General features: G+C 57.3%; 3 protein-coding genes across 6 annotated transcripts; 2 read left to right on the top strand and 1 right to left on the bottom strand.

The window, feature by feature from the left end:
- The first annotated feature begins 929 nt into the window (after positions 1-929).
- Positions 930-3,223, top strand: NR2C2AP (nuclear receptor 2C2 associated protein). The gene is made up of 5 exons (XM_076001568.1): positions 930-1,221; positions 1,326-1,416; positions 1,622-1,727; positions 1,813-1,881; positions 2,197-3,223. Exons 1-5 carry the CDS (start codon positions 1,184-1,186, stop codon positions 2,313-2,315), a joined length of 423 nt encoding a protein of 140 aa, XP_075857683.1. The 5' UTR covers positions 930-1,183; the 3' UTR covers positions 2,316-3,223.
- On the bottom strand, positions 2,364-8,930 carry RFXANK (regulatory factor X associated ankyrin containing protein). Of its 3 annotated transcripts, none has more exons than XM_076001566.1 (9): positions 8,703-8,930; positions 7,998-8,192; positions 5,922-6,005; positions 5,724-5,789; positions 5,399-5,499; positions 5,133-5,258; positions 4,340-4,406; positions 3,845-3,925; positions 2,364-2,583 (listed from the first exon to the last, which is right to left on the bottom strand). In XM_076001566.1, exons 2-9 carry the CDS (start codon positions 8,182-8,184, stop codon positions 2,513-2,515), a joined length of 783 nt encoding a protein of 260 aa, XP_075857681.1. In that variant the 5' UTR covers positions 8,185-8,192; positions 8,703-8,930; the 3' UTR covers positions 2,364-2,512. The 3 variants fall into 3 exon arrangements, with proteins under 3 accessions (XP_075857681.1, XP_020139436.2, XP_075857682.1); XM_020283847.2 differs by having other exon boundaries at positions 5,922-6,002; XM_076001567.1 differs by having other exon boundaries at positions 8,779-8,930.
- Positions 8,931-9,626: 696 nt separating this feature from the next.
- On the top strand, positions 9,627-19,996 carry BORCS8 (BLOC-1 related complex subunit 8). 2 transcript variants are annotated; one of them, XM_012741462.2, is made up of 6 exons: positions 9,627-9,703; positions 13,396-13,508; positions 14,245-14,309; positions 15,609-15,719; positions 17,027-17,103; positions 18,811-19,996. In XM_012741462.2, the coding sequence occupies exons 1-5, from the start codon at positions 9,667-9,669 to the stop codon at positions 17,058-17,060; spliced, it is 360 nt and encodes a 119-aa protein (XP_012596916.1). In that variant the 5' UTR covers positions 9,627-9,666; the 3' UTR covers positions 17,061-17,103; positions 18,811-19,996. The 2 variants fall into 2 exon arrangements, with proteins under 2 accessions (XP_012596916.1, XP_012596917.1); XM_012741463.2 differs by lacking the exon at positions 17,027-17,103.
- The last annotated feature ends 793 nt before the right edge of the window (positions 19,997-20,789 follow it).

Raw genomic sequence — 20,789 nt, 5'->3', positions numbered from 1 at the left:
GGGAGAGACAGATTTGGAGCACGGGCCTTCTGCGCCCCAGCAAATTACAAAGGAGATTGATATTCCCAACATCACGGCCTTTTACCACATCTGTCTTTTGCTTTGGGCTCTGGGAGGCAAGGAGGCTCAAGGGTCCTAGGTTGCATTAGCAGCTAGGAAATGGATTCGAGGCCGGGGGCGGTGGCTCACACCTGTAATCCTAGCTCTCTGGGAGGCCGAGACGGGAGGATTGCTCAAGGTCAGGAGTTCGAAACCAGCCTGAGCAAGAGCAAGACCCTGTTGCTACTATAAATAGAAAGAAATTAATTGGCCAACTAATACATATAGAAAAAATGAGCCGGGCATGGCGGCGCGTGCCTGTAGTCCCAGCTACTCGGGAGGCTGAGGCAGGAGGATGGCCTGAGCCCAGGAGTCTGAGGTTGCTGTGAGCGAGGCTGACGCCACGGCACTCACTCCAGCCTGGGCAGCAAAGTGAGACTCTGTCTCAAAAAAAAAAAAAAAAAGAGGCCGGGTGGCTCACGCCTGTAATCCTAGCTCTCTGGGAGGCCGAGACGGGCGGATTGCTCAAGGTCAGGAGTTCGAAACCAGCCTGAGCAAGAGCGAGACCTCGTCTCTACTATAGAAAGAAATTAATTGGCCAACTAATATATGTAGAAAAATGAGCCGGGCATGGTGGCGTGCCTGTAGTCCCAGCTACTCGGGAGGCTGAGGCAGGAGGATCGCTTGAGCCCAGGAGATTGAGGTTGCTGTGAGCGAGGCTGACGCCACGGCACTCACTCTAGCCTGGGCAACAAAGCAAGACTCTGTCTCAAAAAAAAAAAGAAAACTCAATCACTGAACCCGGGCCCTTTAAGAAGCGGGCGTGAAGGGGCGGGGTAAAAAAGCCAAGCCCCGCCCCGGGAGCAGGCTGCGGGGCGGGGCCTGAGTGCACCGCGCATGCGCCGCGCCCACGCGGTTCCGGGTTCCGGTTCCCAGAGCTGTGTGTCGTTGGCTGAGAAGCGGAGGCTCGGGCCGGGAGCCGCCGCCCCCAAGCCGGCGGGGAACTTGCGTCCTGGGCGCCGAGGGGGCTCGTGCGAGCCCAGAGTGCCGCGGTGAGCACGTGCGGGCCAGGCACGTGCAGGCCCGGCGGCTGTCGGGACTCGAACCCGAGCCCAGCGCCGCCTGAGAGCTCTGTGCAGCCGCGATGGCCCACTCTCTGGTTTGCCCGGGGACCGTGAGCAGGTGAGGAGTCCGTCCCGGGGTTCGGGGGCCCGGCGCGGGCAGGGCCCTAATGAGGCCGGGCTCAGCACCCCTCCTTCTCGCCTGGACCCCGGGGTGCCCCCTAGGGTGAGTTCGGTGCTGAACCGCAACACCCGGCAGTTTGGAAAGAAGCACCTGTTCGATCAGGACGAGGAGACGTGCTGGAACTCGGATCAGGTAAGGGGCCTCCCCGGCCCCTACGTCCGTGTTGTGAATCACATTCAGGAGGCCAGGGTGCCTCGAGGACTTCCGGGGGGCCAGGGGAGGAACGTGTGCCGAATGCCCCCCCTTTGCCCCTCATGTGCTGAGTGAATGAGAGAGAGAAAAGTGGCAGGCGCTCTGAGCCTGGACTGTGGGCCTCAGTTTCCCTGTCTGCTTCCAGGGCCCCTCTCAGTGGGTGATATTGGAGTTCCCCCAGCGCATCCGTGTCTCCCAGCTTCAAATCCAGTTCCAGGGGGGCTTCTCCAGCCGCCGGGGCTGCCTAGAAGGTACCGGCAGGCCCTGGGAGGAGGTGGGGGTTCTGGGGGGGCACCTTGCACGCTCGCTCACTGTCCGACTCTTTCCCTGCTGCAGGCTCACAGGGGAGCGGAGCTCTGAGCAAGATTGTGGATTTCTACCCCGAGGACAACAACTCGCTTCAGATATCCTGCCCTGGCCTTTGCGGGTAGGGTAGCCCGGGCTTCTGAAAGCTCTGGGCTCGCCCAGACCTGAGTGGGAACTCTGGTGTGTGTGACCTTTAACGAGTGACCCCTAGGCCTCCATCTGTAAAAAAAAAAAAAAAAAAAAAACGAGGGCAGTGACCGCCTGTTTTGTGTGAGAGGCTCAGAGGGGCCCACAGCTTGCACAAGTCACCCAGCACATTGGTGGCATCTTGCCTGGTCTGGGTCTGGGAAGGGTCGAGGTTGGTGGGTGAGAAGCAAAAAGCCGCCCGTTTTCCCTTGACTGTCCGTGCTCACACCTTCCCCGTGCCGGCTGCTGAGGCGGACCGGCTGAAAGTGACGTTTGAGGACGCCACTGACTTTTTTGGCCGCCTGGTCATCTACCACCTGCGGGTGCTGGGGGAGAAGGAGGTGTGAGATCTCCGGGAAGCCCTCGGGGAAACACAGCAAAGTCCTCCTCCGAGCTCCGCTGCACAGAAGGTTTATTGGTTCCTGTCGGGAAGGTCCCCTCCCACCGCCTGTCCGAGAGCTGCCTCTGAAGCCGGTTCTGGGTGCCCCCAGCTCTGAGTCCACGGTTTTGTTCCCTGAGTGTCTGAGTTCCCAGCAGGCGGCCTTCACTTGGGGTCCGCGGGCACCAGGTTGCTCTGGAAGAGTTTGAGGATGTGGTTCTCGATCACCTGTTGCACTAGAGGGTGGGGCAAGGGAAAAGGGTGGCCGTGAGCTTGAACTCGCGTTCTGCAGAGGCACGGGCCTGCCCGCACTCTCTCCCCTCAGGGGACGAACAGGGGCCTCCCGGCCCTGGCACCTGGATGGAGGACCCACTCCATAGACCAGGGGATCCATGCCCCTCCCAAGCAAAGCTGGGAGGACCGAGGTCCCATCCCAGGAAGCTCAGCTTCCCATGAGTTGTGGGGTTTTTTTGTTTGTTTGTTTTGTTTTTTTTGAGACAGAACTCATTCTGTTGCCCGGGCTAGAGTGCCGTGGCATCAGCCTAGCTCACAGCAACCTCAAACTCCTGGGCTCAAGCGATCTTCCTGCCTCAGCCTCCTGAGTAGCTGGGACTACAGGCATGTGCCACCATGCCTGGCTAATCTTTTCTATATATTTTTAGTTAGCCAATTAACTTCTTTCTATTTTTAGTAGAGACAGGGTCTCGCTCTTGCTCAGGCTGGTCTTGAACTCCTGACCTTGAGCGATCCTCCTGCCTCGGCCTCCCAGAGTGCTAGGATTACAGGCGTGAGCCACCGCACCCGGCCCTCATGAGTTTTTAAAAATGCATTTTTGTGGGGGTTTTCAGGGTTATAAAAATACTCCCTACCAAACAATATTGGTGAACTGTGACTTTTATGAAAAGATGAGAGAGGGGTGGCAAGGAATGATTTCTGTCCCAAATTGAATAAAACTCCAAAGAAAGGAGGGGGATATTCCCTGAGCCCTTAATCCCTCCATGACCCCAGGGAGTCACTTCTGTTAGGAGCTCCCCATTTTATAGATGGGAAAACTGAGGTCCCACTATGAAGGAAGAAGCAGGGGGTCAAACCCACCTGCTCAAAGCCACCTCCCGCCATGGAGAGGGTTGGCCGGTGTGGCCCAGCTGCCTCCCTCTCGGGGCCCTCACCCTGCGAGGCCTCTGCAGGTGCTGTCCTCCCACCTGGATGCCCCGCTGGTTCCCCAGTCCTCCTTGATCCTGAGGCTGGGCTGGGGCCTCCTTTGGGCCTCTCACGGCCCTAGTCAGTGACACACACTGCCTCCCTACCCCAGCCCATGGGGAGCCCCGAAAGCCAGGAATGGGACACGCCCAGGCAAAGTACACGGTGGTGCTTAACGCCAGCTAACACGAACACTCCTGCTGCCAGCGTCTGCCCACTGAGGGGCATGTCCCGTGTACCCCCGGGTGGCCCCCTGCTTATGGCACCCCACTGCTGCTCCGTGGGGCTCAGGCCAACCTTTCCGGTATCCCAAGGCCACGGCGAGGTCCATCGGGGTGTAGCCTGAGTCGGCCTCGGTGGTGAGGTCGGCGCCTCGGGCTGCAAAGCAGAAGCGGGGAAAGGGGGGCCGAGCGAGCCCAGAATGGGACCTGGGGACTTGGGAGACCCCGTGATCTCACCCCTCACGATGCAGCCGTGGGCCTGCCCTTTGCCCGTGTGGCCTTGGACAAGAGACCCGCCCCTCCAAGGCTCAGTCTCCTCTGCAGACTGTGGGTCCAGGGTCCCCGAGGCATGGAGGGTGGAGGTGTTCAACCCCTTGGCCAGACCCTTGTGCTGCCCTGCCATTTCCTGTCCCCACGTGCCCGCTCTGAGAGTGGCAGGTAGTTACCACCCAGCTCAGGAACAGCACAAGCAGAGCGCGGCCCCCTCCCTGCCCTCGGGACTCCTGCAGGGCCAGCTGGGGGGTCTGGGCCCCCCGCCCGCCCCCTGAGGCTAGTCTCTACCCCCACTCACCCAGCAAGGCCTCAACGCACTTCACGTGGTTCCCACGCACAGCGTACAGCAGGGGCGTCCCTCCATTCTGTCGGGGGTGGGGGCAAGGGAAACTCAGCGGTTTATCTTTCCCCGGTTCTCACAATGCACCCCGCTCTCTGGCCTCCAGTTTAATGTGGTGCCTTCTCCTGCTCATCACCTGGCCAGTCTATCTTGCACTTTGAGTATTGAGCTTAGACGCCCCTTCATCCAGGAAGCCCTTCCGGACCTTCCCTGGTCAGGAAGTTTTGCGTGTCTGAAGCTGCCTGTGCGCCTGCCATCACAGCACTGCCGTTCACTGCCTGTTTCCGTGTCTGCGTCCCCCAAATGGGGAGCTTCGTGAGGCTTTGGGAGTGGGTCTGGCCTGAGTCCCCGGCACCCAGAGCAGACCTGGTGCCCTGCCGGCATTTGATAAAAATGTTTTGGGTTTGTTTTATTTTTAATTTTTTAGAGATAGGGTCTCACTGTGTTGGCCAGGCTAGATAGAGTGTAGTGGCATGATCGTAGCTCACTGCGGCCTTGAACTCCAGCTCAAATGATCCTCCTGCCTCAGCCTCCTGAGTAGCTGGGACTACAGGCACGAACCACCACGCCCGGCTACATTTTTTAATTTTTATGTAGAGATGGGGGGTCTCACTATATTGCCCAAGCTGGCCTTGAGATCCTCCCACCTCAGCCTCCCAAAGCGCTGGGATTACAGGTATGAGGCACCACGCCCGCCTTGGCGTGTGTTTGCGGGCAGGAACGGAGGTGCCCGGGGCGGGAGGTGCCTCACCCAGTCGTAGATGTTGATGTCCACGTCCCGCTCAAGCAGCAGCCCGACGATGTCCGTGTAGCCGCCCGTGCTGGCCAGCGACAGGGCGCTCTCCCGCTCCTTGGCCAGTATGTGGGGGTCGGCACCCTGGAGGGGAGAGGGGGACAGCGACAGGAGGGGTAGGGGCATCCCCGGGGATTCTGGGGTCCCCACAGCAGGCAAGTAGCCAGCAGCCGCAGCTGAGACCCCGGCCCGCCCAGGAAGCCCCCGGCCGGGCCGGGACGCACCCACTCTAGCAGGAAGCGGACGGTCTCGATCTCTCCAAAGGCAGAGGCCCAGATGAGTGGGGTGAAGCCGCGCTCGTCCGGCTTGTTGATGAGGTTGTCTCCTGGCAGGGGGGAGGTGGTACCACCGGGATGCACCCTGCCCTCTCTCCCCCAGCGCCGCCAGAGCAGGGGTGGGGCGCGGTGGGAGGCCGGGGTCAGACATGCAGGGAAGCACACGTGCGGGAGGCCACACGTGGACACGCCCACGCTGTGAGCGGGCACAGGGTGCCCACACGCACAGCCCGGGCAGGCACACGCACGCCGGCACACGCGTGAGGACACGCACCTTTCCTCAGATGCTCTTTCAGCTGGCTCAGCTCCCCCTGGGCCGCGAGCTGGTGGATGGACAGGGCTGCAGGCCGGAGAGAAGCAGAGTCCTCACCCGCCCCGTCGCCTCTCCGTGCCTCAGTTTACCCTCTACCCAGAATGGTTCCTCTCGGCCCGTCCCATCCTGCTACCCATCTCGCCACGGGGCCCCACTCACAGTCCAGGGTGGCCGGCAGGGCCGACACCTCGTTCCCCCGCTGCCGGTTGGTGAGGGTTGTAGAGTGCTTCAGGGAGCTGCCTGCTGGGAGAGAGAGGAAAGGCCTCAGTTTCCCCAGTACACGTCTCTGGGGCTTTGACCCTTGGGGCTCGGAGCTACCGCAGACAGTGCCCGAGACCTGCCATTCCTCGCTGCTCTCTCTCGGATGCCCAGGGTGCATCTTTCCCCTCCACGCCTGGCAGCTGGCAAACGAGACGGAGGCTTTGCCCTCAAGGGAGCCCAAGGGCAAGCGGCAGCTTCAGATACGGAGATGGAATAGAAAACCTCAAGCCGAAATACGGGCTCCACAGCATTAAAAATTCAGGTAGAAGACGGTAAAAAGAGGGTGAGTCCGTTTTAGACAAGCCGGTCGGGAAAGGGCCTCCTGGAGGTGACGCTTTGAGATCTCGGCAAGTCAAAAGAAATCAGCCGTAGGAAGAGGTATGGAAGGAACATTCTAGACAGAAGGAATGGCAGGAACAAAGACCCTGGGATAGGACTGAATTAGACATGTTCTAAGACTCCAGTCAAAAATAAGTCCTTGGCCGGGCGCCGTGGCTCACGCCTGTCATCCTAGCACTCTGGGAGGCCGAGGCTGGCGGATCACTCGAGGTCAGGAGTTCGAAACCAGCCTGAGCAAGAGCGAGACCCCATCTCTACTATAAATAGAAATTAGTGGGGGAAGGGGGGAAAAGGGCATTTATTGAAACCTTAAAATCTGTACCCCCATAATATGCCGATATAAAAAAGAAAGAAAGAAATTGCCCAACTAATATATATAGAAAAAATGAGCCAGGCATGGTGGTGCATGCCTGTAGCCCCAGCTACTCGGGAGGCTGAGGCAGGAGGATCGCTGGAGCCCAGGAGTTTGAGGTTGCTGTGAGCTAGGCTGACAGCATGGCAATCACTGTAGCCTGGGCAACAGAGTGAGACTCTGTCTCAAAAAAAAAAAAAAGAAAACAAAACAAAACAAAAATAAATCCTCGGCCGGGCGCTGTGGCTCACGCCTGTAATCCTAGCTCTTGGGAGGCTGAGGCGGGCGGATTGCTCAAGGTCAGGAGTTCAAAACCAGCCTGAGCAAGAGTGAGACCCCGTCTCTACTATAAATAGAAAGAAATTAATTGGTCAACTGATATATATATATAAAATTAGCCGGGCATGGTGGCGCATGCCTGTAGTCCCAGCTACCCGGGAGGCTGAGGCAGAAGGATCACTCGAGCCCAGGAGTTTGAGGTTGCTGTGAGCTAGGCTGACGCCACGGCACTCACTCTAGCCTGGGCAACAAAGCGAGACTCTGTCTCAAACAAAAAAAAAAAAAAAAAAAAAAAAAAAAAAAAAAAAAAATCCTCACTTCCTCAATAACTCAAATATAGGATTGCCATGTGACCCAGCGATTTCCCTCCTAGGTATAATATCTGTCCGCGAAGAATTGAAAACAGGTGTGCAGACAAAAACTTGTACAGAAATGTTCACAAAAGTATCACCCACGATAGCCAAAAAGGCAAGGTCTAGCAAAGGATGAATGGATAAACAAAACACAGTCCAGCCATAGTGCAGAATATTATGCAGCCTTGAAGAGGCATGGAGCACCCAGCCACCCGCTACCACATGGATGAGCCTTGAAAATCACGCTAAGAAGCCAGTCACAAAGGGCCACATAGTACATGACTCCAGAAATGTCCAGCATAGATAAATCCATAGAGACAGAAAGCAGATTATTTGCTAGGGACTGGAGGGAGAGGGGGATGGGTGTGGAGTTTCCTTCTAGGGTGGAGAAAATATTCTAGATAGAGGTGGTGGTTATGCAACACTGTGGATGCACTTCTGACGCTGAATTGTACTGCAGTTCTGGTTTAAATGGTGAATGTTAGGTTATGCGTCCCATACCACAACATAAAAACGTACAAAGTGGTGAAAAACAACCCCTTTTTGGGCAGAGAGGGAAGACACAGGTAGAGGATCACAAAGACAGAGGTGTCCTCTGTCATTGCACCAGCATCCGGTCCCAGAGGGCCAATCCCAGAGGAGGTGCCCTACTCTGCAGTGAGGAGACACTGGCATCTGGTTCAGGATTCCCGGGCTCCGGGGTGCAAGGGAAGAGACTGAGGACCACAGTCTCTGAGCCGTCTGGGGCTTCATCCCCGGGGTCTTCGGGGTCCCCAAGTTCCGAGGCAGGGGCCTGCTCGGTCAGGATGAGGTCCTCTGCAGGTTGAGTGGGCTCCATGCGGGAAGCTGTTGGACGCACCAGAAGGGAAAAGATGACAAGAATTATCAGCAGCTCTTATTAAGTAGGCACTGACTGCATACCTGGCCTTGCACCATGAGGGTGGGTAAACTGAGGCTCGGGTGAATCGCCAGAGCCAGGAAATTAAAACCGGAGTCCAACTGCTTTTTAGGCCTATGCTTCCCCACCACCAAGGCAAACGCAACATGCAATGCTTAAAAGCCCGGCTCTTGGGTCAGCTGTCCGGGTTTGAAAACCCCCTACCCGTAGGCTGTGAGAACTCAGGCGTGTGACAACCTCTGAGCCTCAGCCTCCTCCTCACTAAAATGGGGAAATGCGGCCTAAAAGAAATCATGTCGGTCAATAGATTAGCGGGGGCCTGGTAAGGGCAGAGCTTAATAAACAGTCGCTGTACTTACTTGGGGAGGGGGGGTCCCCAAGATGAGTGAGGGCTCAACAAAGATGCGATTGGTCCCAGTCCCACCCGCGCTTCCCAAACCGATCCAGGGTCCACTCACCTCCCCAGGAGTCTCCTCCGTCCCCCCCGCGCCGCAAGCCCAGTTTCCCCAAAACTTGGGGTCCCAATTCACAAACTTTTCTCTTCCAACGGATATAGTGGGGGGCAGGCTGGAGACTGGACGCTCAGCGCCCTAGCTTTCTCTGCCGGGACAGGGAGCAACTTGATACGCGACCGCTACCCGGGCCCCCAGAGCTCCCCCACTGCGCCTGCGCACCCCCGCCCCCCAAAAGTGCGGAAGGGCCCGAGCAGCAAGAGCTGCTTCTGGTCCTTTAAGACTCAGGGGAGGGGCGTGGCTTCCGCTGGAGCCGTGGCAGTGCGATTGCGCCTGCGCGTTCTTTGCCACTCAGCTCCGGAGGGAATGGGCGGGGCCTCAAAGGGCTCTGAGATTTTCCCTGCTCCTGTGTCCCTTCACCCTTCCTCCGGCTCCGCCCATATCTTTTTCCAGCGGAAGCCAATGGGTTCCAGCCCCGGATGGATGGGCGGGGCTTTCTTAGTGGAGGGCGGAAAGAAGTGGGCGGGGCCTCCAGAGTTTAAAGGGGCGAAGTGCTGTTGTCACCCGGTTCCATTATAATGTCCCTTCTGCGGTCCCTGAGGTTTATAAGCGTGTGGAGGGATTGGGGCGTTTATATGGCCCGAAGTGCGCAGTGTGAAGAATGTTCCCCCAACTCGTCTGCCCCGGGAAAGGGGGGTTCGGGAAGCCAGGGAGTCCTTCGGTGTCCCCCCTGGAGCCTCGTGGGGCTCTCCGCCCCGTCTTCACCCGCCCCCAGGTGTGCCTCCTTCCTCTCCCTCTCTCCCTCACAGCCCCTCTCCTCTCCCGGGAGACGGGGGAGCGGGGTGGGCAGGCCAACTGCCAGCGGAACTGGAACCGTCCGGCGTCCGGTTTCCGCACGGAAGGCTTAGGCAGCTGTCCCAGCCCCCGGACTTCCGGGTCCGGTCCTCTGGGTCGGTGGGCCGCGGTCATTATGGAGGAACCTGAGATGCAGCTCAAGGGAAAGAAAGGTGGTGCAGGTCCCCGGGCGGGACAGAGGGGACCGGGAACTCGCGAAGGGGCTCCTTGACAAAGGGCGGGAGTGGCAAAGGCGCGGAGGGAGCGTGCGGGAAGCAGTGATTCGTTTTGAAGCCTTTACAACGTCTCCGTGCCTGGTTTCGTCATCTGTAAAACGAGGAGTGTCATATCCCCCTGGATTGTTTTAAGAACTCAACGATCTGGCCAGGCGCGGTGGCTCACCTGTCATCCCAGCACTTTGGGAGGCTGAAAGGGGAGGATCTCTTGATCCCAGGAGTTCCAAGCTGCAGTGAGCCAGGGCGACAGAGCGAGACCCTCCCTGTCTCTTAAAAAAACAAAAACCTGGTTTTTATAACACTTTGGAAGAATGCGTGGGGTGTTGTCATTGCTATTCGTGGTGTCTCCTTATTTCTTTAGTTACTTACGCATTTGTGTGTTTACATTGACTTATCAAGTATAATAAGCCCTCCCTATCCGCGGGTTCCGCATGGGTGGATTCAACCCAGCGCGGATGGAAAAAAATTCCAAAAAGCAAAACTTAAATTTTCCCTCCACCGAGTACTACTTTGAATCCTGGAGAGTAAAGTGGCCTGTAGGCCTTGTATTAGGTATTACGGGCCTAAGTAAATCTACAGATGGTTTAAAGTATGCAAATGCTATGCTATTTTATTATAAGGTACTTGAGCTTCCTCAAATTTGGGTATTGCGGAGGGGGCGTGTCCCGGAGCCAATCTCTCACAGATGTTTAGGGACAATTGTATTTATAAATCAAATAACTATTAATAGGAATTACTAAGTGCCACAAACTATTTTTGAATTATATATTTTTTATGTTATTTTATTACACAAGTTACTTCTAGGTAATTATTTAGAAAGCACAAGTACAATTAATTCCTCCTCCTTCATAACCACACTGTGAGGTATAAACTGTTATATTACTATGCTCATTTTCAAAACAAGGAGGCTTCGAGAGTAAGATATCACACAGTTTTGGGGTGGCAGGCTGTGCTCTGCCCACTTAAGACACAGTGGTAAGATGACAGACTCGTGTACAGCCTTTTTTTTTTTTTTTTGAGACAGAGTCTCACTCTGTTACCCAGGCTACAGTGCCATGGCGTCAGCCTAGCTCACAGCAACCTCAAACTCCTGGGCTCAAGCAATCCTCCTGCCTCAGCCTCCCAAGTAGCTGGGACTACAGGCATGCGCCACCACGCCCGGCTATTTTTTTCTATATATGTATTAGTTGGCCAATTAATTTCTTTCTATTTATAGTAGAGATGGGGTCTCACTCTTGCTCAGGCTGGTTTGGAACTCCTGACTTTGAGCAATCCGCCCGCGTCGGCCTCCCAGAGTGCTAGGATTACAGGCGCGAGCCACCGCGCCGGGCCTACAGCCTTTCTTGACTCTCAGACACACCTGGTTCTCTCTCCTCAGCAGTCACCCTGGGCCATAGCATTAGATCCATCTCTGTCGCAAACCCCAAGGTGGGTGCTATTACCATTCCCTTTTTTCTTTTTCTCTTTTTTTTTTTTTTTTTTTTTTTTGAGACAGAGTCTCACTTTGTTGCCCAGGCTAGAGTGAGTGCCGTGGCGTCAGCTTCGCTCACAGCAACCTCAAACTCCTGGCTCAAGCAATCCTTCTGCCTCAGCCTCCCGAGTAGCTGGGACTACAGGCATGCGCCACTATGCCCGGCTAATTTTTTCTATATGTATTAGTTGGCCAATTAATTTCTTTCTATTTATAGTAGAGACGGGGTCTCGCTCTTGCTCAGGCTGGTTTTGAACTCCTGACCTTGAGCAATCCGCCCGCCTCGGCCTCCCAGAGAGCTAGGATTACAGGCGTGAGCCACCGCGCCCGGCCTCTTTTTCTTTTTTTTGAGACAAGGTCTCGCTTTGTTGCCTGGGCTACAGCGCAACAGCCTCATCATAGCTCACTGCAGTCTCGATCTCCTGGGCTCAAGTGATCCTCTTGCCTCAGCCTTCCAAGTAGCTGGGACTACAGGTGTGCACCACTATGCCCAGGTCTTTGTTGTTGTTTAAGAGATGAGATCTTGCTCTTGTCCCAGGCTGGTTTTGAACTCCTGGCCTCAAAGGATCCTCCCACCTGAGGCTCCTAAAGTGGTACCATCACAGGCATAAGCCACTGTGCCTGGCCCTCCTTTCTTCAAATGAGGAAGCTAAAGCTCAGAATTCCCTGCCTTCGTGTATCCAAGCTTTAAGATTTTTTTCTGGAAGTATGCAACCTAATAAATTATAATAGGTATCAGAGAATCGGGAAAAAAATGCTGAGGTCCTGAATGAGGCAGAGATCTGATTAAGCTTGGTAGTCAAGGAAAGTCTTGCCCAGGAGGTGGCATTTGAGCTGAGACATGAGTATGGAGGAGCCTGTGAGAGAAGGATGTCTCAGGGGAAGGAACAGCAGGTGCCAAGGCCCCGAGGTGACAAAGTATTCGGAGCTGGGTATTTAAAGCGAAATTGACTAAAATTGGGTAAAATTAAAAATTGAGTTCCTCAGTCACACTTGCCACATTTCATTCAAGTGCTTGGTAGCCATGTGGGTGCCCACGGTCCCAGCTACTTGGGAGGCTGAGGCAGGAGGATCACTTGAGCCCAGGAGTTGAGTCCAGTCTGGACGACATAGTGACACCCCAACTCTTAAAAAAAAAAAAAAAATAGACTATTTCCATCATCTCAGAAAGTTCTTTTGGACAGTGCTGGGAGTGTCCAAGGAATAGCCAGGGGTGGAAGGCAAGGAGGGCAGGAGGTCAACAGCAGCCAGAACACGCAGGGCCCCGTCGGCCTCTGGCAGGTCAGAGGGCTTTGATTTGAGTAAGGGAGGGACATATCTGGCCTCAGCCGGGTTCCGCAGGGGAGCTCACCGGGAGGAGTTACACCTCCAGTTGGTTCCAGTGTGCAGAAAAGGGCACGGGCTTTCATGTCACTCATCGGTCATCCCATTCAGGGATGTAGACTTCCAGGCACTTTGAGGTCCTGTGGCACTCCCTGAACAGGAATCTCAGGTTCGGTCACTGGGGTGAAAGGAATGCGAGGGGGTCTGAGTGTGCAGCAGGAGTGGATCTGGGAGGGCAAAGTTCAAGAATTCACTGGAAGGAGGCTGGGCGTAGTAGCTCACGCCTGTAATCCTAGCACTCCAGGAGGCCGAGGCGGGAGGATCTCGCAAGGTCAGGAGTTCGAAACCAGCCTGAGCAAGAGCAAGACCCCATCTCTACTAAAAAAATAGAAGTTAATTGGCCAAGTAAAAAGAAAAAAACAATATATATATATATATAAAATTAGCCGGGCATGATGGCACAGCCCTGTCGTCCCAGCTACTCGGGAGGCTGAGGCAGCAGGATGGCTTCAGCCCAGGAGTTGGAGGTTGCTGTGAGCGAGGCTGATGCCATGGCACTGTAGCCTGGGTAACAGAGTGAGACTCTGTCTCAAAAAAAAAAACAAAAACAAAAAAGTTCACTGGAAGGGTTAATGTCCTCTGGAGTGAGGCCCTGCTGTGACCATGTCCTCTAGCCCATCACGCGCTGTCAGTGACCCAGCTGCTGGGAAGGACGCGGGACACTCCCGTCTGCTCCGGCTAAACTCACAGTTGAGCAATCCGGAGGCTGATGCTTTTGTCTCTTTGTCCCCGCACCCCTGCCCCCTGCTCTGCCGACCGTCCACCCTGGACCCAGTCACAGACAAGTTCACCGAGAGCGTCTACGTCCTGGCCAACGAGCCCTCCGTGGCCCTGTACCGGCTCCAGGAGCATGTGCGCCGCTCCCTGCCCGAGCTGGCCCAACACAAGGTGAGCCGGTGCCTGCCACGTGGAGCGCAGGCTGCTGCCTGGCAGGAGCAAAAGCCGGGACACCAGGGGGGGGGTCCGTAGTGGACAGGTCTGGGGTGGATTTTGAAGGAGACAGTAAGATCTGCCGTAGTTACGACTTGCATGTTGGGCGCGGTGGCTCACGCCTGTGATCCCAGCACTCTGGGAGGCCGAGGCGGGCGGATGGCTCGAGGTCAGGAGTTCGAGACCAGCCTGAGCAAGAGCGAGACCCCGTCTCTAAATAGAAAGAAATTAATTGACCAACTAAAAATATACATACAAAAAATGAGCCGGGCATGGTGGCGCATGCTTGTAGTCCCAGCTACTCAGGAGGCTGAGGCAGGAGGATCGCTTGAGCCCAGGAGTTTGAGGTTGCTGTGAGCGAGGCTGACACCACGGCACTCACTCTAGCCTGGGCAACAAAGTGAGACTCTGTCTCTAAAAAATAAAAAAGAAACAACTTGCATGTTGAGGAGGTAGCCATGTGACCTTCTGAGGGAAGGGCGTGCGGGGCGGAGGGAACAGCCAGTGCAAATGCCCTGGGGCATGTTGGCCAGGTGATCACAGAATGGCCAGACCTTAGAGGGCAGGGAGTTCAGGAGGAACGGTCTTGGCAGCCACCGCGAGGTCTCAGGAGAGCCCCACTAAGAGAGCTGGGAGGAGAGCCCTCCAGGCGGCAGCCCCTCCCCGGCTAAAATGTCCCCCCAACCTCCCGCAGGCCGACATGCAGCGGTGGGAGGAACAGAGCCAGGGAGCCATCTACACTGTGGAGTACGCCTGCAGGTGAGAGCCACAGCCTCCGCGATCCCGGGCGCCCTACGCATCTCTGGCCTCCTAGATTCATCCTGGACCTACCTGGGTAGAGACGTGTGGGCCAAATCTTGACCCACCTGGCCAGTGCCTCAGGCGAGCCCCTCCCCTGGCCTGAGCCCCTCCCCGTCTGTCACAGGAGACAGTGAAAGGATTCTGGGAGGTGCCACCCAGGCAGGGAGCCAGTGCAGGGGGTGGGGGGCGGCATTTCTTTGCCATAGCTGGGACCACAGATGGGCCGGTGGGGTGGGGGACACCTAGAAGAGAGGACCAAAGCACAAATATGGGTGTTTATTTTGTATTTTGTTTGACTTTCTCTAAACCTTCAGGTTATAAAGAGGAGATGGTTCTCTGGCTGTTTTTTTTTTCTTTTTTCTCTCTTTTTTTTTTGAGACAGAGTCTCGCTCTGTCGCCCAGGCTAGAGTGCCGTGGCGTCAGCCTCGCTCGCAGCAACCTCCAACTCCTGGGCTCAAGTGATCCTCCTGCCTCAGCCTCCTGAGTAGCTGGGGCTACAGGCATGCTCTTCAATGCCCGGCTAATTTTTTCTATATTTTTTTAGTTGGCCAATTACTTTCTTTCTATTTATAGTAGAGACGGGGTCTCGCTCTTGCTCAGGCTGGTTTCAAACTCCTGACCTTGAGTGATCCTCCCGCCTCGGCCTCCCAGAGTGCTGGGATTACAGGGGTGAGCCACCCCGCCTGGCCTTGTTTTCTTTTTTCTTTTCTTTTTTTTTTTTTTTTTAATTTATTTTTATTTATTTATTTTCTTGAGACAGGGCCTCACTCTGTTGGCCAAACTAGAGTGCAGTGGCATCATCACAGCTCACTACAACCTCAAACTCCCGGGCTCCAGCGATGATCTTCCTGCCTCAGCTTCCCAAGTAGCTGGGGTTACAGGCGCAGCTAATACTTCTGTTTATCGTGGAGACGTGGGGTGTCACTATGTTGCCCAGGCTGGTCTCGAACTCCTGGCCTCAAGCGATCCTCCCACCTCAGCCTGAGTAACTGAGATTATAGGCGTGTACCATCATGCCTAACCAAGATCATTTTTTTTCTTTTTTCTTTTTTTTTTTTTACTCATTTCACCATCATTCCCAAAATATTTTTGAGGCCAGCTTTATGTGCTTATGCCTGCTGAGACTTTAAGCCCATGGAATCGCCAGGGTGCTCACCAAATTCTGGCAGAGGTCTCCTCTGGTGCCAGACCGTGGGGACCGGGACCCGCTGCCACCACGGCCCTGGGGAGCTGACCTGGCCCCTCCTCCCATTTCAGCGCCGTGAAGAACCTGGTGGACAGCAGCGTCTACTTCCGCAGCGTGGAGGGGCTGCTCAAGCAGGCCATCAGCATCCGGGACCACATGAACGCCAGCGCCCAGGGCCACAGGTAGCTCCCGGGCGGCCCCCATTGCCTCCCCACCCGCCGCCAGGAACCGCAGCTTCCCGCTTGTTAGAAAACTCCCTTTCCTCCTCTCACGGGCCGGCGGCGTCCGGTGACTTCCTCTTGTCCTTTGGCGTCAGTAGCAGGCGAGTTCAGTCGAGCAGCACCCAGATCCTGAACTCTGCCGTGTGCCCGGCCCTGGGCCGGGTGCTGGGGGCGCAGTGGTAACAGGTGGGCTCAGGGAGACTCAGCAACCAGCCAGGTGAACCCGCACCCCACCCCAGAGGTGCCGCAGAGGAAGCAGTCGGGCGCGGGCTCTCTCTCAGGTGGGGTGGCCTGAACAACACGCAGGCAGATCAGGGGACAGAGTCCCCGGCGGCGGAGTGGCAAGGGCAGAGGCCCCGGTCCTGGCATTGGAGGAATGGCAGTGTGGCTGCAGCGGGCTTGCGGGCGAGGAGGAGAGATGGGGCCGGGGAGGCGGGCAGGGCCTCCCTCCACCCTGTCCCAGGGCCTCGAGCCTTGAGAGCAGAGCAAGGCTTTGCGCCGAGGACCGGATGACCTGGGAGGGAAAAGCACTCACGGTCCGTGCTCACTGGGCAGACGGTTTTTGGAGAAGTAGCTCTTCTTCTCGTTGCTTGTTTCCATCACGATGCAATAAACACGCACAGGAACGTACGCGCACATGGCGTGAGCCGCAAGGTCGCCGTGGGTGTGTCTGGCTCCCGACAGGCATTCAGAAAGAGGAAAACTTGTCCGTGTTGCTGTTTCTGATAACTGAGACAGGAGAGCCGTCCAAAACCAGAAGGCCTCCAGCGAGTGTAGGGATGGGCGTGCAGGCCGGGCGCGGTGGCTCACCACACCTGTCATCCCGGCTCTCTGGGGGGCCGAGGCAGGCGGATTGCTTGAGATCAGGAGTTCGAAACCAGCCTGAGCAAGAGCGAGACCTCGTCTCTACTATAAATAGAAAGAAATTAATTGGCCAACTAATATATATAGAAAAAATGACCCGGGCATGGTGGCGCATGCCTGTAGTCCCAGCTACTCAGGAGGCTGAGGTAGGAGGATCGCTTGAGCCCAGGAGTTGGTGGTTGCTGTGATCTAGGCTGACGCCACGGCACTCACTGTAGCCTGGGCAATAAAGCGAGACTCTGTCTCAAAAAATAAAAAAATAAAAATAAATAAAATAAAGAGGGTTCCCAAAGTCTAAGGCCACAGGGGGACCAGGGGGTGACCAAACCTGCACTCTGGCCAGCTGAGAAGGCCACAGGGCCTCTGACCCCGGCCTCATGGAAACTGCCCGTGTTTTGTTCCAGCCCCGAGGAACCTCCCCCGTCCTCCTCAGCCTGATGGCAAAAGAGACTTGGGGGCCCCTGTGCCTCCCCCAACCCAGGTCAGTGCCGAGGGCAGCTGCGAGCCTCTCTCTGCTCTGAACTAACCTGCCCACTTGGCGCCCAGGCAGGGACCTGCTTGTCTAACCACTCGGCCTTTCTCACTGGATCTGTAGGATGGTTTTGGGGGTGGGAGGACAGGAGGGGTGTCCGCAGGCCCAGAGTGGCCCGCTCTGTGTTCTCTGCTGCTCAGGGACCTTGTCAGCCATCTCCCTTGCTCCCTCTCCACCTTCTTCCCGCCTCTTACCCAGGCCACAAGCCCTGCCCCAGTCCCAGGATTCCCTACCCCCAAGACTGAGGGAAGGGTGCCCAACATTCCCCCCGTCCCACCAGGTGCCACAGCCCGCTTTACCCAAACACATCCTCACACAGAGCCCAGCATGACAGTCACCCACCCAGCTCCGTAACGCCCCCTCCACTGCCTACCTGCTGTGTGACCCTGCAAGTTCCTTCCCCCCTCTGGGCCCTTTGTTGCCCTTCTGTACAGATGGCTCGTCAGGTGACAGAGGGCACAGGGTACAGTGATGGATACACATTGTAGTTGTCAGTGTTGCTACGTGACAAACTACCCCAAACTCAGCGATTTACAGCCCCAGTGATTTGCCTGCTCAGGATCCTGCAGTCTGGGCTGGGCTCAGCCGGGCAATTCTTCTGCTCTCATCTAGGGGTCACTCGCGTGGCCCTCGCTGGAGCCTGGCTGCAGCCCGGAGGGGGGCTCACTCACAGGTCCAGTCCTTGACTGGTGCTATCAGCAGCAGAGTGGGGGGACAGGGCGGGGTCAGGGGGTCAGGTTCTCCTCGCAGCCTCTCCAGCAGGGCCGCACCCGCGCAGACTGCTCGCCCAGCCTCTGCCTGTTGCGGGTGTCCCACTGGCGAGGTCCATCACGTGGCCAGGCCTAGGACCACGAGGGCGGCCCAAAGCCTGGGCCGTGTGGCCGAGCACGCGTGGAGGGCACGGCACCGGGAAGCTCTGAGGCACGGTGCATGTGTGCCCAGAAGGGCAGGTGCGGGACGGTACGAGGTGCCCAGGGATTCCCGGGGCCCCTGCCCGTTGGCCAGGCGCCTGGCTTGTCCCCTGTGCCAGGGAGGCCCCTCCACGGTCACGGGGAGGAGGGTGCAGGTGGGGCCCCACGACCCCCAGAGCCAAGAGGCAGCAGAGCTCACCTGTGTCCAGTCAGTGCTTACTAGGCAACACTGCAATCACCCAGCACTTATTGGGCACCACAGGCATTCAGTCGGTGAGCACTTGCTGAGCACCTGCTCACATCCCAGGCTCGGCTCTGAGTGTGGAGATGCGGAGGAGTCCCATGTGCTGAGTGGGGGGCTGGGAGCCACCTGGGGAGCCCAGAGCAGGAAGGGCTGCCCCAGGGGGTTGGCAGCCGGCCCGTGCCCCACGCCTGCCTTGGGCCCACCCGCCACTGTCCCACCCTCCACACCGCAGTCCTTCCCACCTGTCCCTCAAAGACACTGCCCCTCCACACTCCCACTGCCCCTCGCCACCTGCTCTCTCCTCCGCTGTGCCTGTCTAATGCTCCTGACCCTGCCCATGTCCCCACAGACGCCCTCCTCTCCCCAGAACCACCGCCTCGCCTGCTGCCCCACTCGGGGCCTCCCACCCCGCCCTCCTGCAAAGCGGCTCCCCTCGGGGCCACCCCTGACCTTCACCTGACTCTCCAGCCCCAGGACCCTAATCGCTACCCTGTTTTACAGAAGAGGAAACCGAGGCTCAGAGAGGTGAGACAGCCAGCATGGGGTCACCACGCATGCCCGGGAGCGCCAGGATCCCCACCCAGACCCTCCGATCCCCAGCTGGGCGTCCCCCTTGGCGACCAGGTCACCCCCGGGGTCCGCGTCTACGACCACACCCCGACTCCGGCCCCCCAGCCTGGCCAAAGTGGGCGCCTGGACACGGCCTCGTGGGCCGACAGGGACCGAAGGCCCAGCAAGCGCGACCGGCGCCTCCTGCTCCCACCTGGAGCTTCCACGCCCAGCTGCGAATGTCCCGGACTCGGCTTTGCCGCTCCCGGACTCTTACCCAGCCCCCGTCAGCGGTGGACGTGGCCCCTGGGACCAGTGGCTGCCACCCCCACAGTCCTGACCCTGCGCCCAGCCCTGCGCCGGAGGCGGCGTGAGGATCCTCCCGTTTCACCTGCAGCCCGCGAGGCAAGTCTCGCCCCAAACACGGATGGGAAGGGAGGCTCCCAGAGGGCACGCGTCTGGCGCCAGGCCTCACAGCGAGAGAAGAGGAGACCCTCGGCCCCAGCCCTGCCTCTGACGGGCCGCCTGACCCGGGGCCTGGCGCTGGCCCTCTCGGGTTCCGCCTTTCTCCCCCTGGACGGGGCCTTCTCCACGGGACGAGGTGGACACGCTCGGACCTGCCCGCCCAGCCCGGGTTCTGCTTCAAGGAGCAGCTTCCGCCCCAGGCCCTGACCGCACGGGGAATCCGCCCCTAGCTCCAGGGGTGGCCGTGTGTCCTGGCCAGTCACAGCCCCCCACCTCCCAGATCACGGTGATTGGTTGGAGACGGGCACGTGACCCAACAAGAGGGCTTCCCTGGGAATGCTGCTGGAAGCATGGAGAAGGGGCGTCACCTGAGAGCACTCCCTGCGGCCCGGCCCCACCTGTACCCGACGCTAGCCAGTCTCAAGTCTTCAGTTTCATGAGCCCCCGGATCGCCATTTTTGCCAAAATTTGCTTTGAGTGTGTTTCTGTGGCCATTTTTGCCAAAATTTGCTTTGAGTGTGTTTCTGCAGCCACGCGCAGAAGCGCCTGCCCTCATGCCTGTGAATGCCAAGCCTGGGTGGTCACGTGTCTGCGGTTCGTGCACCTCCAAGAGCCAGCGCAGTGTCAGCCCCGGGGTCCTTGGTTCCAGTAAAATGCATGAGAAAGAGCAGAATGGAGTTGTTCAGGGGGTGGTGAAGGTGGGTCCCGGCCCGCTGCTCTGGGAGGGTTCTTGTCGGAGGAGGGGGGTCTTAGGGGGAGCAGGGAGGGTCCCCTCTGTGGGCCAGGGGGATTCTCTAATGGCCTGTGGGACAAGCAAGCAGCTACCTGAGATCATCATATATATCCCAGCAGCTGCCTTGGGCAACCAGGGAGCTGGGAGCTTGTGGGGTGCCCTGTCGCCCTGGATGCAGCCTCAGCCAGCGGCTAATAGCCCTCTCCTTTTTAAAGGAGTCTGGGGCTGGACACAGTGGCTCACGCCTGTAATCCTAGCACTCTGGGAGGCCAAGGCAGGATTGCTCAAGGTCAGGAGTCCAAAACCAGCCTGAGCGAGACCCCATCTCTTCTAAAAATAGAAAAGAAATTAATTGACCAACTAAAATATATACACAAAAAATTAACCAGGCATGGTGGGTCATGCCTGTAGTCTCAGCTACTGGGGAGGCTGAGGCAGGAGGATCACTTGAGCCTAGGAGATTGAGGTTGCTGTGAGCTAGGCTGATGCCACGGCACTCACTCTAGCCTGGGCAACAAAGTGAGATTCTGTCTCAAAAAATAAATAAAATAAAATAAAATAAAATAAAATAAAATAAAATAAAATAAAGGAGCCTGAGCAAGACTCTGGGCTGTCAGACGCCTCGCCGCCCCGATTCCCAGGGTTCCCGGGTGCTGGTTAATTTGCATGTCATCTGCATGTCCGATTCGCCCTTCCCGCCTGGAGGACGTCCCGCCCCGTCCTGCCGCCAGAG

Source organism: Microcebus murinus, chromosome 4 (assembly GCF_040939455.1).
Source record: "Microcebus murinus isolate Inina chromosome 4, M.murinus_Inina_mat1.0, whole genome shotgun sequence".
NCBI classification, from domain to species: Eukaryota; Metazoa; Chordata; class Mammalia; order Primates; family Cheirogaleidae; genus Microcebus; species Microcebus murinus.
Note: the sequence above shows the minus strand (reverse complement) of the source record. Positions and strands in the feature narration are given on the sequence as shown.

Coding starts and splice junctions, on each gene's coding strand:
- NR2C2AP (XM_076001568.1), top strand. CDS start 1,184: ATGGCCCACTCTCTGGTTTGCCCGGGGACCGTGAGCAG. Junction 1,222..1,325: donor TGCCCGGGGACCGTGAGCAG/GTGAGGAGTCCG, acceptor GGTGCCCCCTAG/GGTGAGTTCGGTGCTGAACC. Junction 1,728..1,812: donor CCGCCGGGGCTGCCTAGAAG/GTACCGGCAGGC, acceptor TCCCTGCTGCAG/GCTCACAGGGGAGCGGAGCT.
- RFXANK (XM_076001566.1), bottom strand. CDS start 8,184: ATGGAGCCCACTCAACCTGCAGAGGACCTCATCCTGACCGAGCAGGCC. Junction 6,006..7,997: donor CAGTGTCTCCTCACTGCAGA/GTAGGGCACCTC, acceptor TCTCTCTCCCAG/CAGGCAGCTCCCTGAAGCAC. Junction 2,584..3,844: donor GGCCTTGGGATACCGGAAAG/GTTGGCCTGAGC, acceptor CCCACCCTCTAG/TGCAACAGGTGATCGAGAAC.
- BORCS8 (XM_012741462.2), top strand. CDS start 9,667: ATGGAGGAACCTGAGATGCAGCTCAAGGGAAAGAAAG. Junction 13,509..14,244: donor CCGAGCTGGCCCAACACAAG/GTGAGCCGGTGC, acceptor AACCTCCCGCAG/GCCGACATGCAGCGGTGGGA. Junction 14,310..15,608: donor ACTGTGGAGTACGCCTGCAG/GTGAGAGCCACA, acceptor CTCCCATTTCAG/CGCCGTGAAGAACCTGGTGG.